This window comes from Ambystoma mexicanum, chromosome 3p (assembly GCF_040938575.1).
Source record: "Ambystoma mexicanum isolate Mex_15411 chromosome 3p, UKY_AmexF1_1, whole genome shotgun sequence".
In the NCBI taxonomy this organism is placed as follows: Eukaryota; Metazoa; Chordata; class Amphibia; order Caudata; family Ambystomatidae; genus Ambystoma; species Ambystoma mexicanum.
In genome coordinates this window covers 1,267,066,258-1,267,086,242 of record NC_090925.1, presented here as the reverse complement: position 1 = coordinate 1,267,086,242, position 19,985 = coordinate 1,267,066,258, and the positions used below count along the sequence as shown (strand labels likewise).

General features: G+C 44.4%; 1 protein-coding gene across 1 annotated transcript in view; it reads left to right on the top strand.

The window, feature by feature from the left end:
• Positions 1 to 19,985, top strand: part of PMM1 (phosphomannomutase 1) — a 204,278-nt gene that overhangs the window by 63,393 nt on the left and 120,900 nt on the right. Inside the window, exon 4 of the mRNA XM_069652766.1 lies at positions 9,233 to 9,324. Within this exon, the coding sequence (XP_069508867.1) occupies positions 9,233 to 9,324 (92 nt within the window). The remainder of the gene's footprint in view (positions 1 to 9,232; positions 9,325 to 19,985) is intronic.

Here is a 19,985-nt window from a genome sequence, read left to right as displayed (position 1 = left end):
TGAAAATAACTACAAGAAACTTAAAAAGGACCTGTATGCAGAAATGTCCAAACAAATTGAAGATACAACGTAATATGCATATGAACAAAGGTGGATAACCAAGAACGAACATGACTACTTGAATAACTCACAAGGCAGAACCCCGGCATTCTATGCACTACCAGAAATCCACAAGGACCCCAATAACCCACCGGGAAGGCCTATAGTATCAGAGTTGTGGGTCGATTTTGGAACTGCTGTGCAAATTCACTGACGTCTTTTATAAAACCTCTCAGCAAGGAAACCTCTTCCTACCTAAAAGACACAATGAATACTATCAGCCACTATGAGGAACCCCCATTCGATACTACTAAGAAATTCTTAGTTACCATGGACAGCAAGGCACTCTACACAAGTATTCTGCAGAAAGCTGCATTGGAGTGTATAAGGGGACACCTCACACAGAATGTGGAACAAACACAGGTTCCAGTGAACTTCATCATGGAACTACTTGAAATGGCTCTTTCAAAGAACTTCTTTTTGGAGGGTGGGGCATTCTTTCTCCAAACCTGTGGCACTGTGATGGGGGCAGCATTTGCCCCGAGCCTAGCTATACTGTATATGGCACTATTTGAAGAGATGAACGTATTCACCGAAGATAACCGTTTGTGCCTGAAGATCAAGAAGCTGAAACAATACATGTGCAGCAGTTCCACCTCAATTAACTTTCTGGACCTCACCCTAGCAAACGAGGAGGGGAAAATATATTTCTCCCTATATAAGAAGAGCACTGACAGGAATATGCTCCTGCACTTCAACAGCTATTATCCAAAGAACCTAAAGGAAAACCTCCCATATGGACAATAGCTACGGGTCCGCTGGAACTGTGCCCAACTCGGGGACTACCAGCAGCATGCAGAAGATCTAGAAAAGAGACGGAGGTCTAGAGGGTATCCAAAAAACTACTGAGCTCCTCTGAAAAAGAGATAGGTTTACGCCCAGGGAGAGCCTTCTAACACTGAGAAATAAAGAAACCTCACCTGTGTAATTACTTTTGTCCAGATACCAGTAAAATAAGATCAATATTCAAATACCTTTGGCCAATCATACAGACCAGTATACCGGGAGAAGCATTGCCCCACATTGCACTCAAGAGGTCCAAAAACTTGAAAGAACATCTATTCCACTCTCATGGAACCTGCGAGAAATAGGCCATCATCCCTGTGGGACATGCACAGTTTGTAGGTTTATTGCCAAGATTAAAACCTTCAAAATTGGACAAAAGAATTGCGAACTTAAACATTTTCCAATTCTAAGATGAGTAGTGTCGTCTACATAATCCAATGCACCTGTGGGCTACGTTACATGGGACAGACAGCAGGCCCAGTCCACAAGAGGACTAGCGATCACTGATTCAAGATCAGATGCAAAGTACGCAATGCCACTTTGGTATCACATTATGCAGAATTTCAACATGATCAAGTTGATATCAGATGGTGGGTGGTGGATGTCGTGAACACGAGCACCAATGCTACCAATGCTCTCCTGCACAAGAAAGCATGGTGTATATACAAACTCCAAAGCTATACCACGGTTCTCAACAAGATGATACCAACCTTTTCATGAATCATGCCACACACAACAGAGCACCCCATTGACATTCTTTCAGTAGCTAGACAGGACTACTACACCGTACTCCTCCACTGAGAACGGTCATAACCTCTGACTACATCAGGAGACGTATGCCAATAGGTCTTGCCCTGCTCCCTCTATATTAACACCATGCAAGTACCCAAAAGTATTAAATCAACTCTAACCGGGTAATACTTTCTTTCACATCATGAATTCACCATGAATCCTACTGATACTTTGTAGAGCAATAGAGGAGTGCCTGTTCATCTCAATTCAGTTTTTGTGATGTGCCTCCCGTCTCGCAGGTATCTAGCGACACCTTCCAAGATGGCCGCACTTACTGTGTTCCTATGCATTCGTCAGCCGTGTTTACCCACCGTTACCATGGCAACACTGTTCCGATGCAATAGTTCCCCCGGCCACCGCAGACCTCGTACAGGAGTCCCGCTAAGGTTTCAGGCTACCACGGCATCAGGTAAGCAGTCCGGCTTCTCGCCCGCGTGCCCTCTGTACAGATCCTTCCCTGTGTGGCACTTGGGCTCTAGCATGCCAGCTTGCTTCAACAGACTCGTCTTTTTCTTTTAACTTGCAGTGGAGAAGGGCACCAAGTCTTTGCACTTCCCAATTCTCTTTGTTTTTAGGCATCTACGCACATATATTTTCTCCTTGTTACAATAGCATCCCAGCTATGAGTAACTACACTATTGGATGTTTCCGCTTCAGGAGTCCATCAATTTAATGGTCCAAATGAAGGCATGTCAAACCACTCTCTGCTGAAACGTCTCAGGGTAGGGGCAGCAATTCCACCATGCACCCTGTCCTTGACATGTAATAATAACTAGTGACGTCGACCCACTACAACCTCTTCCCCACTGAACTAGTGACATCGACCTACTACAACCTCTCCCCCACCTAGAAAATTTCAATCCAGAAATATAAGTCCATGCAAAGCTGTAAAAATGATGCTCCAGTGTGAAGGTCTTTGTTTCCAGTTGGGCCACCCACTCCGTCAGCTTATTGAACTTGCCTTCCATTCTAGTCATTTATTGCTCTATCCGACCCAGCGCCACTATGACAGGGTTCTGAGGGGTGCATGCGTTTCCAGACCACACTGCCCACTGCAGGGTGCAAAGGAATCGGCATCGTACGCGCTAGTTTTCTTCTTAGACTTTCCAGGCTCCATGTGCCTTTCTATCTGCTGTGCTGTTGCAGATCTGCAATTGTGCTATGCAGAATGGTCCGCCCTCGCCTATCTGCCACGACCCACAATGTTATTAGGGCGATTAGCGTGACAGAAAGCCGCGGCCAGGATGTGGAGAGTGATCCAAGATGCCTCCTTTTCACGGGTGGCCCCTTCCTGCAAGCGCACCTGCCATGAGCAACATGTGGTGTATTGTCCTCTGTCCTCAATTGTTATCAAAATGTGTGCTCCGCGCTATGCGGCTCGCCAGAGCCGAGGCGAGTGTGTCTTTTTGCGAGGATCCCGGCCCTCGCCCTGAGTCCAGGGAAGTTAATCCAAGACTGGGCACCACAACGGAAGAACAGCTGCTGCCCCCCTGACTCTCTAGGCACGCACCCAGGGTGCACCGCCGGCGCTCCTGTCATTATTTCAGCCACCACCACGCAACGGGATACATGATGCACAGAGCGATCTGACGAGTACCCCGGTGCCACACTATATATAGCTCTTCCTTCAGCCGCCATAGCATCACTGTGCAGAGCTTCACCTTGGCGCTGCCATCTTCAACATCTGCCTATTTTTACTTCAGCCTAAGAAGTGGAGTTAAAATTGGCTCCAATTTTTTTTAAAGCATTTTTTTTATCGTACAGAAGGAAAGTGCAGGTGCTTCCTTTGAATACAGTGACACGTTTTTACAAAGGGCCATGGTAAGGGGAGAAATGTTGTGCATCTCTGATGCACACCTCCCCACCTAACCCATGTAATGCATAAAAGGTTCAGAACTGACCTCTGGTTGCAGAAAAAATGGACAGTATGTCACACATGACAAAGAAAACTGAGTCTCAAGAACGGTTCAAGGGTCTATTTATGTGGGCCCTAGGGCCGTCCGTCCCTCTCGTCTCCTGTGAGATTCCTCCCTAACCCAAGCATTCGTGATTCTGGTTAGTGCTACCGAACAGTAACCTCTACTGTCCAAGGTCTGTCTTTGGCTAGAAGTTTCTCCTTAAAATGCCTGCTAACTAAACTCCCCCAGGGACTTCCTAACTGTCCCTAGCCTAACACATTGTTATTGTTCTAATAGGGAATTGTTTCACTCCTCCTACCTCTCACTTCCATTTGATGTTGCTCCTCCTCCCACTCCACTTCACTATTGCTCAAGTCCCCCACTACTGCTCCCCTACTTCCCACTAATACTCTCCTCCTCTCACTACTACTCACCTCACACTACTACTCTCCTCCTGACACGGCCACTCTCCTCTCACTACTACTTCCCTCGCACTGCTACTCTCCTCCTCCCACTAGTACTACCCCTCCCACACCACTACTCAGCCACCTCTCCTTTCACCCTGTTCCAGCCTTCTCACACCTTATTCTACCCTCTATTGATTTGTCTCAAACACACACGCACTTACACTGCAGAAGCACTATCACTCAAAAAACAGTATCTTCTCCATTCTTTTTTCCACAATCCATCCCTCCCTCTTTCTTCCTGCTGGCCTCTCGGTCTACCTCCACTGCTGACCTCACCCTAACAACCTACACTTCCTGTTCCCTGTTGACTGCTTAAATGCAAATCTTTCTGTCCTGATTGGCCCGCTTTACCTAGCCAATACTTTTCCAAAATAAAAAAACACCACCAAGCTGTGTATGATAATGGCCAGTCTTTAAAAGGGGCCTTAGCCCCAGCCCCTTGCTCCACCTGGGCTCACTGTGTAACAACCACCACACAGGTTACAGTTCTGTGGCCCGGTTCACGTTCCTTTTTCTGTTCCTGATGGGTTTGTGGGTTTGGAGTGGTAGGGGTGGGCCTGCTAGCCAGGGCTGGGGTGTCCATCGGTTGGTCTCCTGCTCCGAGCCTACACTGACCCATAGCAGCTTTCTTCTCCTCGCTCTCAGGTGAGCAGTGCCTGCTCCCTGCGCTGTGTGCGGTTGCTGCTGGCCTCTCTCTCTCTCTCTCTCTCGCCCCCCCTCCTGCTGGTGTGTGGTGATGGCCTGGCCAGGTCGTTCTGGTTACTCCATTTTTGCTGGTGGATGAGATGGGCATTGGGATTGATCTCCTGGCTTGGGCTTCTCTGTTGGTTTCTGCCCCAACTCTTGAATTTCCTAGGGAGAAGGAGAAACACTGGCAAGTATATATGCTATGAGGTAAGGTTGGGGTGGAGTTCTGCAAACTAGTATGTTGGCACAAGGGTTGGGTACATGAATTATCTCGCTATTTCCACTGTTCTCCTCAGGGTCAAGTCTTGCTCTGGCTTGCTTAGTCGGTTGTCTTTCTCACCTCCTCTTGACAAGTCCTTTTCATAAGTAGTGGTCTCAGCCACTACTGCACATTACTCATTACCACCTTCACATTGAAGATTGAAATGTCTGAAAACAAATGTTTAAAACTACCTTTTTACATTGCAACCGGTAGAGGTGGTAGTTCTAAAATGCCTCCGGAGGTATTAAAAATATACCACCCTTGCTGGTGGTAATCTCTAAATTGGACGGATTTCCAGAATCACCAGTGTTGAATGTAGTAACTTTATCCAGCTGGATTTCACCAGCTCGAAATTACCCCATTAGTTTGTAGTGTCCTAAGAATAATACCTGAAGGCTATATCCTTCTGTGCTTGTTTTTAAACTGTGCCCAAAAGTGAGTAGCACAAATAATCCAAAAGCTATTTCTATTAGTACCATATAGTAACATTAGGGTTCAAGAAAATGTTTGTAATTAACTTAGCATTGGTCAAGAAATTAACCTGATAGGTTAAGCATTCTTACAGAATGAACTGAAACCAAACTCTAGTAAGGTATGGATCCTTCCTTCCTTGGCAAGTAAGTGTTGTGATAAGGTGCTGAGGATTGTAATAGAGCAACGGTATATGGGTCACAGTGGTGCCAACATTGCCATCCTGGTTCACAGAATGTCATTTAAATGTACACATTGCCGCTGGGTGGTATGAATATGCCCCTGTGCCTCGGCTCTGCTCCCTTTCACTCACTCACTCTGGACACCCACATGTGGGGGACACACAGGCACATTTGAAACATTGCTGAAATCAAGATGTGTGTCTCACCTTATCAAAACCAAGCTGGGCAGGTCTTGCAGCACTTGGTTCCTTCTACACAGGCTGGATTCTATGGATGTGACCTATCACAATTCGTTTTGTTTTACATTCTGCAGCTCTGGCTCAGGGAGCAAGAGCCCAGCCAGCTTGAAGGGCAATTTCCCCTTTATCCCCACCTAGCCCTCTTCCCAGCCCGCCACTGCCCTCCAGGTAAAAGGTGAGGATATGATTTAGTTAATAAGTACATGCCATTGATATCTGCAAAACGAAATAGGTGTTGTACATAATAATAGAGGTGGCCATCTAGGGTCCAGTGAAGGGCCTGAAAATAATGTACATTTTGCTTGTATGCTGAAAAAATATTTTAAACACCACAGGGCCGGTAATCACTCATTTTGAGCATGCCAGGTTACTTGCGTCTGATGAGATACCTTCAGTTTTTTCCAATGCACTAAATAATCGATTTACCATGTTTTCCCTGAACGGTCGGATGTGTTGCTTGCAACGGGGTAGGTTTTGAAAATGACTTCAATTGATTGGAGATCTCATCTGGGAATATTTCTTAAAGAAGTGTCCAGTTACTTGGGTTCTCCATTCAATACAAAGTTGCAATTCTTTAACACCAAGGTCAGATTGTTCTTGGCTGTTCATACTTTGACATGACGCAAGACATTTTACTGTAGTGTTGGTACCATGATTTACTGATGTTACATTTGGGAGGCTCCTGTTCTTATATGTAATATAGTAAGCTTCACTTATGTGGTCTCCTGACTGATGGATAGATGAAGATTTTGATTATCTGCCTTGAAGCAATTAGGTTCCTCCTTCATTTAAACATGTGCTCAATGTTAAATTTGTGCAGTGTTTTCTTCATTTTTTTAAATTGTGTTATGGTTTTAATTTGAACCTTTCACAAATACAAAAATTGAAATGTACAATATTTTTAAAAGACAAGGCTTCTCATTTACAAAAAGATCACATCGACAACAACATTTCAATAACATACATTTGCTCTGTTTAAAAATGACAAAATAAACTAAACAAAACAATAATCACAAATACAACCAATTATAAATATACAAGATAAAGATGGCCCTAGACAAATATCCCAATAGAATATCTTAGTAGGGATCAATTGTCATCAAGTAAAAATCCAATTGAATTAGACAGACATGTTCATGTCCACAAAACATAAAATCCTTACGTAGAATCCTGTGAACTCAGCAGACACTGGGCTAGATGAGAAATGTTGCCCATTTTGGAGAAAAACACTTTTAAAAAAGCAATTAAGGACACTGTCAAAGATAGGTGACTGCCTCTCCATTACCTCTCCCATACATTCTAGGGAGATAACTGCTGAGACAGAATGCACAAATCGCCCTAACATTGAAATTCTCATCTGCATTAAAAATGGGCAGCCCAAAACTAGATGGCATAGAGTTTCTAAAGAATCTTGTTTACACAAGCTACATGTAAGCTTATATCTAGGCAATCCAATTTGAGTGCCAATCACTTGTACAGTGTTGAGACAATTCAATCTGAGTTTTAGACACCAAGTTGTGGTGCTCCTAGATGGGAATTTAGTTAAATAAGGCTTCAGAGAATTTAAAAACTGGGAATGGACATCATTTTTTTGTAGAGCTTTCATTTAGAAAGACTCCACGGTTCCTATGTTATCCCAGTCTCTCAGCCTTTTTCACATTTCTGCCATTGGGGAATATAGGTCAATTCCTGCTTCGGAAACATTCACAAGACCTCATGAAATCATTTAAAGAGGCATCCCTCTCTGAATGGAAAATATCTCCCAAGTTGGCAAAAAGAGAATCACCTTTCCCCTCTTTTATCTTAAGGAAGAGCCCCAATGTTTTCCTCTTGTACACTCAACTCTAGTCTGATAACACCAAAAGGCGCGAAAGGCCCAACAGCGACCTCCAACTTTTCCCTTCAACAGTGTCAAGCCATTTCCGGGTCCTTAGTGTAAGAAGCTCCAAACCATACAACACTAAAGGAGTAACTTTAGTTTTTATAAAATTCTAACAATGGACATAGAGAAACATTTTAGTATTTAGCCTGAATTATCTTTATAAGGGAGATGGAAGTAAAAACCATAGCACCAATTTTTTCCTTTATAAGATGTAGGTGGTACCTATTGGCAAAAATAAACCCCAAACTAACAAGCTGGTCTACTTCTTCAATTTGGTTATCATTAATAAGCCACCTAAAGTTTTTTAAATTCACCTTTTTATTAAAGGACAGAATTCTTGATTCGCCCGTGCTCGTTACAATGCTATTCTCTCCAGCATATGCAGCTACCAAATCTAGGCTCCTCTGGAGGCCGATGGGAATCTGATCCAGCAGAATCGGATCGTCGGCGTACGCCATCCAACCAACCCTCATGAGACCCAACTTAGGTGGATAGAGTCGATTTTGAAAGCATTATGCAATTTTGAAAGCATTATGCACAGATCTGAACTGTACAGGTTGAAAAGTGTGGGTGCAAAGACACACCCCTGCCGTTAACCCTTCGCAACCTGTACTGATCAGTGCGGGGAAGGAGCAGCGTATTTAACATATTTAGTTTGTTTATTGTAATGTTGGCTTTTCTTTTGAAAAATGAAATGTTTTGCTTTATCGTAAAGGGCAGGATAAAGACTGATATGTTTAGGATATTTCTTCTCTTTGAAAGATAGTGAGCTAAAGATTCTTGGTAAGGCTCTTGTAACCAGGACTCATGCATGGCAGAGAGTCTCCCAGGACCCCCCCTTGTTATTTGCAGGATTCTTGTTATAGTCAACTGTTCACAATGTGGGGCAGAGTATGCTGTACATGCATGCATGCGTGAATAGAACGCACAATGTCTTCATGGGTCCCACTCATAGCAGTTTGTGTACATGTATGTGCATGTTGAATGAGTACATTCCTTGTAATGCTTTACTACTGTGTGCATATACCTCTAAAGAAGTGGCTACCGCAAGTGTGATATGTGGCGATGGTGCTACAGATACAGTTCCTACAGTTTAGATATTTGTTCTTTTTTTTAATACAATCTTGTTAATTTGCATGAAGTGAGCTGCAGAATTTGTCTTTGCTTTGTTGGGTGTAGTTTTGTCTTTTTTCCAATGCAAGGAATAACAAAGACTTTTACAGTTTATGTACTTCAGATATTGATTTGTCTAATTATGGAGTGCTATGTCCTGAATTGTAGGCCTGGTGGACGGTCCTACTCACATTTGGGCCATGCCTCTCTGGATTTATAGTTTCTACCTCTAATGATGTCCTATATCGTGCTTTCTCTCTCCTCCACCATGTTCTTTCTCAGTACCGTATTCATTTACCAGCACTCACTTTCCTCCAGCCTCTCCTGCCCTCTAACTCTTAGTTTCCTGTGCAGGCCATTCAGGACCACCTCGGAGAGGAGCTGCTGCAGGAGCTCATCAACTTCTGCCTCAACTACATCGCTCTGCTTAGGCTGCCCAAGAAGAGGTAAGTGCCATCTGTGCTGTATCCTCATCCAATGGTCTGTCCTGCAGCATACCAATCTCTATATCCCCACCAGCCTTCAGGAGGCTCCCCCATGTGCTATGATCGGATGTGCTTCATCATTAAACAATTATATCAGGTGGACCTTGTACGGCTGGTATTGTCAATTGTGACTCAATTGATGCATGTTGCTACTCACTTAAATGTTATTGGACTTTATAATGTATTAGTCATGCTCCTATCCTAAAATCTTTGTGAAAAAAGGCCTGACTCGTAAAAGAATACAGCAAGGTTGGAAATCTTACAAAGGTCCTCTTTGACGTCAACTCTCCACTAATGCCTGCTCAGACCATGCCTCATGTCTGTTTTTTGGGGTGCTCAACTAATCGTTCCCCAGGGCAGGGATCCTGTAATTTTCCTCTAACTTTTCTGCTCTGCACTTTTGTCAAGTCCCCATAAATCTGCCCTCTGTCGTGTTCCATTGGGCCCCGCCTTACTCTTTTGTATACTGAACACCTGCTCATTGGCACAGCAATGTGGCATGGTTCCCATTCCCATGAGTTAAGGTTGTTGCACTCTGAACCTGCGGCCAGTCCAGTATGCCATCTTTACACAAAAACCACTGCATTCCGACCTGAGAGTCTCTCTCCCTGCACCATTACCTGTGGGTATCCCCAATATGCTCATATAAACAGTTTACCGTTAGCCCCACTTTTCTCGGTTCCTACTTTTTACTTTTTCTAATGTACTTTATCAGATTTGTATCATGCAGATACATGTTTACACAACAGGATGAAGTAGTCATTAAAGTTAAGGCCTGACCTTGAAAGCCCCCATCCCTCCCTTATTCACCCCTATCTTCCTCCCTCCTGTGAGGGGTCAGAAACGTGGGTCGGAAAACTTTTGTGAAGGTTTTTCAAAAGATGCCATTTTATTAACTCAAAAGGTTGGGTAAACGCCTCACTATCCTTACCCTGACGAGGATTTCCCTCCCTAAAATAAACTCAATGAAAAAAACAGTTTCTGTCCCTCACACTTGTACATACACCAACTCAATAAGACAATATATGGCAATGCAATATAACAAATATAACAGTTAGATTCCCAATCGGATAACTGTTTCTCCTTTTTAATCTGGGTGAATTCCCCTTCCCCATATTCAAGCAGGATTCTTCTCACCAGTTCCAAAAGATAAGGAAATCCTTTATTATAAAAGAAAGTTATAACTCGGTTATTTTGGTTCGACTTTGACAACAAAAGTTCCAATACAGTTCTGATTGTTCCAAATTTAATTGAACCAACAGTTCACAATCATTCCACAAGCTCTTTTTCTGTTCACTTGTAACAAAAGAATGCAAAATCAACAACTTCTTCTAAACCAAGAACACTTTCTTGCTTCATTGATATCAACAAGATTGTCTTTGTTAGGATTATTCTGTAACAGTTCACAAGACACTAAGTGATGTTTAAGTGATGTTCGATAATTCTGCAGCAGTTCATACAATACTTGCTTCAGTGATATAGGTTTGTCAGGATGATTCTGTAGTAATTCACACAAACATCTCAGTGGTTCTGCCACTTCTCATTTACAATAATTCACCACAACACCACAGTACTTCATTGAATTCCACCTGGTCTACTCACCTGCCAGGCCTACTACAACAAAGTTCTCTGTTGTGGTGTTCTCTCCTGCTTGAACAGAAAAAAGGCTACACAGTCCTCTGACCTTGCGTACTCTCCTACCAGGCCAGAGTAAACTACTAACTACAAGTACTTATGTGGTAAAGGTTAGCTTCCAACAAATTAGCAATGTCTCTTGCTTCACTACATCAAGTTTAAGAATCTCTTCAAGGAAAACAAGAACCACACTGTGCTGTTTGCTATGCACTTGTGATTGCCACATATTAGGCGACTATGCTTCTCTCCTTCTGAATATCTTTTATCAGAAGGGTAGCCTCTCTGCCACTCTTGTTTCCCCTTTCAACAAACCAGTGTGAACAATTTTCATTCATCCCATTTTCCGCTTTTTGTCTTAAGCAAAAATGTTTATAATTATTGTTTTTTTTATTGTTAGATGGTTAAATAAATAAACTTTAACAAATTACAGAATAATAAATACAAAACACATCCATGAAACAGATTAAAATACACATAAATAAAATTAAAACATGATACATTATTTCATAATACAATTCATTTGAATGTAATTAAAATTGAGATAAAAACAAAGATACTATACAGGTTTAACAGAATCCAACTGTAAAGAATCCAAAAAGCCAGTCACTGCAAGCACCATAGAGGTTGTCCTATCAGACAAACCGTACTGCCAAACAGTCTCATAATCGTCCAGAAAAAACAAATCTAAGTATCTCATGAAGTAGATTGACCTTTTACCATGCAACAAAGCACAAGATATAATGAAATGTTTCAAATTCATTCTCATCTTTACAAAATTGACACCATCTCTAGACAGACTGCAGCAAACCGTACCGTGCTAACATTTCCTTTGGTTGGAATTAAATTGCAAAGTAATTATAAGAAGCCCCAGCTGACCTTTCTGTCAGTATATATAGCAAGGAATGGAGCAAGAACTATATGCATGCAAACTGTCCATAGTGGAGGACAAGTCATAACAAAATAGTAGCAGTTTCACTTTTCCTGCGGTTGGCGGTCAATTCATAATTGAAAGATCCTATTGCTTTTAACAGATCAATGCAGAATGCTGAAAGGTTATTGACATATCTGTTCCTCTTGCTGAAGAAAATTGATCGTAAATCTAAAAATAGCAAATTGTTTCAGACTTAAGATTTTATAATAAAAGCTTTAAAATGTCCAACAAGCCCTGGGTTTTAGGGGATAAATACCAAGCTCATACTGATCGCAGAAAAGGGAAGACTATTTGGAACTCAGAGAATCTACCTCTAGATCATGCTGTGCAAGACTGTTAAAAAATCAGTAGCCCATGTTGCCAAAATTTCGTTCCTATATAAAGTTTTGGGAATGATCTTTCCCTCAAAAGAATTTCAGGTGCTGGGAACATTGTACATTTGCCAAACTTTGCATCCACTCTGCAAATCTGATTCAACAATTTGGTAATCCGAATTTGTAACTATTGTTTAATGAATCATTTTTGCGGCTTGCCAGTAAATTGGAAAACCCAGGTAAACAAAATGGTCAACTAACACAATTGATACAGATTTAATACACCATTTGAACTTGGGAGAATGTTTGCACAACAAGAATTGCCTGACCTTGGTTTTATTTGGCTTCAAGTTAAGATTATGGACCTTTGCACAATTCAAACATGCAATAATGAAACGCTAAGGCCTACCTGTGTGTAATCAAATATAAGAAAGTAGTCTGCATATCCCAACCACATTACTTGCAGATTGCCTATTTTAGGGGTGGCAAATGCAGCAGAGTAGATGTAGAGTGACAGTCCTGCCCTGCTAGAGTGGACAGCTCTCCCTCCTACCTGCTTCCTGAGTCTCTCTACCATTGCTGTGCTGGTGGGTGGACCCACAGTACAAAAGAACATTTGCGCCGCGGAGCAGCCGCGAAGTGGACGTAGAGTGACAGTCCTGCCCTGCTAGAGTGGACTGCTCTCCCTCCTACCTGCTTCCTGAGTCTTTTTACCATTGCTGTGCTGGTGGGTGGACCCACAGTACAAAAGAACATTTGTGCCGCGGAGCGGCCGTGGAGTGGACGTAGAGTGACAGTCCTGCCCTGCTAGAGTTGCCTGTTCTCCCTCCTACCTGCTTCCTGAGTCTCTTTACCATTGCTGTGCTGGTGGTTGGACCCACAGTACAAAAGAACATTTGCGCCGCGGAGTGGATGTAGAGTGACAGTCCTGCCCTGCTACAGTGGACTGCTCTCCCTCCTACCTGCTTCCTGAGTCTCTTTACCATTTCTGTGCTGGTGGGTGGACCCACAGTACAAAAGAACATTTGCGCCACGGAGCGGCCGCGGAGTGGACGTAGAGTGACAGTCCTGCCCTGCTAGAGTGGACTGCTCTCCCTCCTACCTGCTTCCTGAGTCTCTTTACCATTGCTGTGCTGGTGGGTGGACCCACAGTACAAAAGAACATTTGCGCCGCGGAGCGGCCGCGGAGTGCACATAGAGTGACGGTCCTGCAGTCTTGGCAGGCCGGGCAGCCAGAGCCAGGGCTCTCATGGACTCCCCTCCCCCTTGAAGAGGACGATGGACGGTGTCTTTGCAGCGCTTGCCTCAGAGCGCATACAGTAGCCTCTACACCAACAAAAAAAACAATAACTTTGCAAGACATAACCAACGTAAATTTGGACCAGCCACCTCGTCCAAAATCTAAAGGGAAGCCTAAGGCCATCAAACCACTCAACATACCCCAGACAAACACTATCCTCATCGAACCGACAAACCTGGAGCCACTGGCGCTGAGACGGGGCGTTCCAGTGAAGAGTTTGTGGACGCGGCGTCTGTGGAGCTTGTGCCTGAAACCCGGGCGCTGGCAGGCGACGTCGACACACCTGCCCCTGGTTCGCCGCCCCCTCGCCTGCCAACATCGCCTCCCGGAGGGGGGTCGCTGCTGGTGAGGGCGGGGGAGGCCGCGCGGGGTCGGTCACGTTCGCCGGCTAGAAGCGGCGAGGATGAAGCAGGAGAGGCGCCTGCGGGAGGCGGAGCCTCAGTCCCTTTCAACGCTCTGGGTCCAGGCCTTCCGCCCTCGGTTTCTCCTGAGTCGGCCCCTGGGGAGGGGGAGCAGGGAGTTGCGGAGGGGGTGGGCGCGCAGGCCCGGGTGCCACCGTTAGTGGCAGCTCTGGACCATGAGCCCCGGGAAAGAGGGGGCATCGATGAGCTCGGAGGGGAGACCTCGAGGGGAGGAGTGCCTGCCCTGCCATCGGCTTCCTTGCTGGTTGGATCACAGCGACCAAAGTTAGCCCTGGAGGCGGCTGAGGCTCCTCCTCCGGAAATCACCCGGATTGTGCATGCTCAGATCCACGTGGAGCCGAGCACAGGAACTTTGCCATCTCCGGGGGCGGCGAGTCAAGAAACACACGAGGCCCTGACGATAAACAACAGAAAACGCCTAAGACCTACACAGTCCCAAAAAACGGGGAGTACTTAACAGAAAAAATGCAAAAAGCCTAATAAAGGGGCTATTGACCAAAGGAAAAGTTCTAGCCCGGAAAAAAAATCATAAACACTGATGGCAGTGCCACAAACTTGAGAGACTTCTTTAACCTTAAGCCAGGAATTACCAAAGCCAGAAGGGCCGAATTAACTGACCTTGAAATCTTAGAGGCTCTGAATGACTGTATGCCGGCCTCTAAACAGAGACGGATTGAACACCTTACACCACGGGCTCCTCCAAATCCGGCAAAGGAGGTCTTTGACCCAGTTGGGTCGAGTAAAGAACAGTCGCCTTCCAACAATAGAGCCCTAAGTTCCCAAAAACTGACGGCTCATCAAACAGTGCCATCCACTGGGAAATCGCTGAACCTAGAGTCGGCCGAGGGGACAGAGAGCCCCTCCACAGAACAAAGGACTGCGACCAAACTTCCTATTCTGAAGGAAAATTACCTGCCTCTCTCCTCACTACTAGAGTCTAAAACTCCAAAATCAACAGAAACTTCAGTGGCACCCAACATTTTGATTTCATATCCGGAACCCAATCCCTTGAAGCAGGCGACAAACTCAAAACCACCCATCAAAGATTTAACCACTACTATAGATCTAGATAAAACTCTTTCACGAGCACCTACAATTACTAACATTACGGAAAGGCCGTACCTGGATCAAGAAAAGTGTGGTGGACAAACAGAGGGGCAAGAGACAACGCTGGCGCAAGGAAACTACAACGAAAACATAATTACAGATATTGACAAAGTTCCTCTGGGAAATGCGCAAAACAAGATGGTGCAAAACTTGAGTCTACAGACAAACGGCATAGCATCACGTACAAAAAAACCCAACTTCCAAACATCTAGTACCGACCAAGAGTTTTGTGACCACCCAAATGCGCCCAAATCATGCAGAAAATTAGCAGACTTCACTAAACCACGCTGTTCGTTCCAAACAGGACCCTCGCCTGACCGGCTCGACCCTTTGGTGAATGGGAGAACAGCTGTACCCACAGAGTAGAACCTGAGAACTTCTATGGCAAACAATTTGAACATGCCTGCAATCATGTCGACAGTGACAATTGCTCTCTGCCCATTCATGAAGTTATATGAAGGGATAAGCGACACATTGAAAGACCACACGTCAATTCAAGCTTCGTTATTGACTAAATTGTCTTTTTTGGAAGCCTACATCATATCACAGGAAAACACCAAAGTAAGTGAAGCCCAAACGAGGGCTTTGGGTCCAGTGGGGACTGGGCCAGACCAACACCCAAAAAGACCATCTAACAAAGAAGTAGTCACCCAAACAGCCCTCGCGATCGATCTAACTGAAAGCTGAAGTGCGCCATCGACAGCAGCAAAGGCCAATTCCAACGGGAATCAAAGCCTGAGACGAGCAAAACTACACCAAAGCTAGAGCCAGTTTTTGTGTTAAACAAATCCAATAAAGAGACGTCTAAAGAAAACGCTGAGCCGAGAAACAAGCCTGGAAAAAAAACACCCTCGATGGCACTAGCGGAAATAGCAATGACAATCGAAGTCTTGAGTACAAACAAGTCACCAAAGACTACAGAAGAATTCTTGCAGCACGACGACTTGATAAACTTGAGTACTTATTCCAACGATGAAGTTCCGCAGAAAACAAGAGATGAAAAAACAAGAAAGGAATTAGGGACTGGAACTCCTCGACACCTAGAAAATCAAAGCAAACTCAACAAAAAAGAAGAAAAAGTTCACGAAGTCGCAGAAAAAAGAAGAGTCGAGAAATCAAGAAAGGAGTCAATAACAACTCCTCGACACTCAGAAAACCTAAGCAAACCCAATAAAGAAGATGAAAAAGCTCGCAGAACGGAGAGTGGACACGAAAATAGTAGACATGGAAATCGAAAAGGGTCTACGATCATTGCAAAATCAGGAAACGACACGAGTACTCTGCGGAAGCAATACAAGAGACACAACAGATCGTTTTCTCCCCAGAGAGCAACTAAAAGGCATAAAGTATCGCCAGAGCAAAGTGAAACATCGGACAGACCTTTAAAACTACACTACGCATCGAAAACGGAAAAGTATAACAAAGTACACACCAAAAAAGAGACCACAAGATGGATTATGAAATTAGAACAGATCGAGGGTAACGACGACGAAATCACGTTAAATCGTGACTCAATGCTCGCTTTGTTCAGTTACATCCCGTCACTACATCAAATAAGGTCTGAAGACTTAATAATCCTTGACCCGAGTCATAAACGGGGAAAAGCATTGGCTCACCTGTATATTGCTTCCATGAACATTAAAAGTCAACTGGAAAAAGACTCCAACAAACTGCTTAAAATGGGGTATGACCTAACAGAGTCTACGAGAGAGATCACTTCAAGGTTCGGCGCAGTTCCGCCTTTACGTAAGCGTCCCCCGAGCCAGAAACAAGATACAGGTGCCACAAGCCATCATCAAGACCGAAGGGGGAAATCCAAGGACCATTTTAAGGAAACTAAAAACTACAGTCGAGCTGATAATAGCCGATTGGAGAAATCTCCAGAGCAAGCGTCGGGAGGGTTCTACCCCAGGACACCGACGAGGAACAGAAAGTGCTGTGAAAGAGAGCACACACCCTCAAAGAGACCCTCCGCAAAGCCTCACCACGATTTATCGAGGTCAAATACTCGTGGACGAGACGGGAAACCAGCCAAGACTGTGGCTTTCTCCAGTAAATCTCCTGCAAGAAACTTGTGGGCATGGCTCCCTAAAATGCTACAAAAACAACACAAAAGTTAGCAACCCTTGACCACGGAGCACGCCGACCAACAACAACGCTACGCAAAGCCAGCTACAGGCAAAATAAAGCTCTGCTCCTGGAATACAAGAGGCCATGGTCATCTCACGGCACCCAGTGACGTAAAACTAACAGAATTTGATGTATTCTGTTTCCAGGAGGCTTGGCTAACAGAGCCGCCTTCCCTTGATGGGTACGAAATTTTTCTGGCCCCCGCCAAAAAGGGCCGGCTGGGGCGTCCTTCATCGGGAATCTTGACAGCGATTCGACACAACTGTGGTCTGTCTCACGTAAAAGTGTTGAGAAGCAACCAATCTTTACTTATGATCAGCGCAAAGCTGGATGAGTTTAAAACAAACAAAGTAAAAAACGCAAAATCGACAATAGTCATAATGAATATTTACTGGAATCCATCTGCCGTTGAAGCCAGTAATTTTTTGAGGTCGATTGAATAAGCCATCGACATGGCTACTGCCACGCACACGGCTTCACACCTTTTGCTGTGTGGTGACATAAATGCTTCTTGCTCCCAGGAAAAACTAAAAGAACACTCAGCTCAAAAAGCCTCGTCCACAGTCTCAAGAGGGATGGCATGGACAAAACTGATGTCATCAAGAGAACTACACAACATGAGCGAGGTCCTACTTAAAGAAACCTTCCTTCCCACATGGGAAAATGGTTCATCCAGTGCAACGATTGACTATATTTACGTTTCCGACAGCCTGGCCAGACTAACCACGAAATTCGGGGTGACACGGACCAGCAAAAGTGACCATAACTTGCTGTACGTCACCTGGCCCATAAAACTGAGTCTAACTTCAAAGTCAACCACGCTCTTGGAAACAAACATTAGAGGAACAAAAATAAAATTGTCAGCTAAAGCAATAATCGACCTCAAACAAAAGTATTGTGCTCAAAACTCCGGCACTCTAGTAAACGAGATTGACTATTTACCATTCTTAGAGATCTACAAGAAGAAGAGGGGACCTAAAAACAACGTAGAATCTAGGAAGCATGTGTATGACAAACTTTTGGTCGAAAAAAGGAAAGTTCTAAGAAAAGTGAAGAGGACAGCCCTAGCCCAAGGCCCCATAAAAACAAATAAGACAGTCCACCATAGAGGCCACCAGGGTATACAAATCATGGCTCAAGCACTATCGGGAGACACTATACCAGCAAGACGCAGAGGAAATCCAAACAGCAATACAAGGGAACAAAAGCTGAGAATTCTGGTCGCGCTTAAATTCAACTAGACCACAAGAGAAATCAACAATGTAGGAGAATCTGTCTGGGTGAATTTCTTCAGAACTCTTTTTGCACCAATAGAAACAACCACGGCAATTAAGCAGAACTCTGAACCAGCACAATGGATCATTCTGGATGATCGCGAAGACATAAGCCGACAGATCAGGTCACTCAAGAATTCCAGAGCACCCGGCCCTGACGGGATTACAAACGTGGACCTCAAGGCACACCCCGAAGAATGGACAGCGCTCCTCTGTGAAATCTTCCTCAGATGTGCCCAATAAAAATCAATCCCGCCAACATGGAAGTCAGTGACGGTGGTGCCCATTTTCAAAAAAGGGGACAAGAGCGATCCGGCAAACTACCGCCCAATCGCTTTGCTAGATTGCATAGGCAAAGTGTTTGGGTCCCTCCTTCTGAATGAATTTAAAGCATGGGCAAAAACGGCGCCTTGCGAAGACCATTTACAAACAGGGTTTAAGAAAATTTTTGGCACATCTGCAAATATCCTGATAATGAACACGATGAAACATAAAGTGCTCGAGGGAGGTCCTAGGATCTTCATCGTCTTTGTGGACCTTACCGAGGCCTTTGACCGTATAGACAGGGCACTGCTATGGGACAAGTTAGAGTCATGGAACTGCCCTCCTTCTATCCTAGAACCTATCAAAGCGCTGTACTCGGAAACCAACATGAGGGTGCGCTTGGATCAACAAGGACTCCTATCCACTCTGATTCCCACGCAAAGGGGTGTCAAACAAGGATGCCCTCTGGCTCCGGCATTGTTCTTGGCATTCCTTGGAGACATCAAAACATCCGAAGAAACCGTTCGAAGCTTTGCACCAAAAATCGGGAAATCTCATGTGGGAAGGCTCCTGTACGCAGACGACGTGCTACTCCTAGATTATACACCATTAGGACTGCAACGTCAGCTAAGCAACCTTCAGTTATACATGGAAAGAAACAACCTGGAGATAAATGAAAAGAAAACCAAACTTATGTCTCTGTCCAAAAACGCCAAAATCAACGCAAAAACAAAACTAGTGCTGAACAAGAACCAGCTTGAAAACGTGGCGGAATTTAAATATCTGGGCGTTATTCTGGACAACTCCAAAAACGAGATAGGAATGCAAAATCTCCTAAAAGAAAAAACAAGAAAACTTACGGCAAAAGGCAAAGCCATTGACAGAAAATTTGGTCGATTCTCCTTGATCCCAGTGATCAATTTTTATAAAATGAAGGTGGTTCCAACCCTAGTTTACGGAGCAGACGCTATGCCCAACATTCCCTCATCTCTTTGGCCAACCTTAGAGGCAACGTTTTGGCGGGCAATCCTGGGGCTTCCAAAATGCGTGCCTATAGCCTGCATAAGACAAGAACTCAGTTTACTTTCCCTCGAGGGATCAGTGAGATGCAACTCTATAATGCTGTACTGCAAATTCCAACTTGCGGAAAATCCTTCAGTATACTACCTGATCCTACAAGAAATAAATGACCAAAATTGCCAGATGTTAAACAGCTGGTCAAATCGGATCAAGGAAATCCTCCAA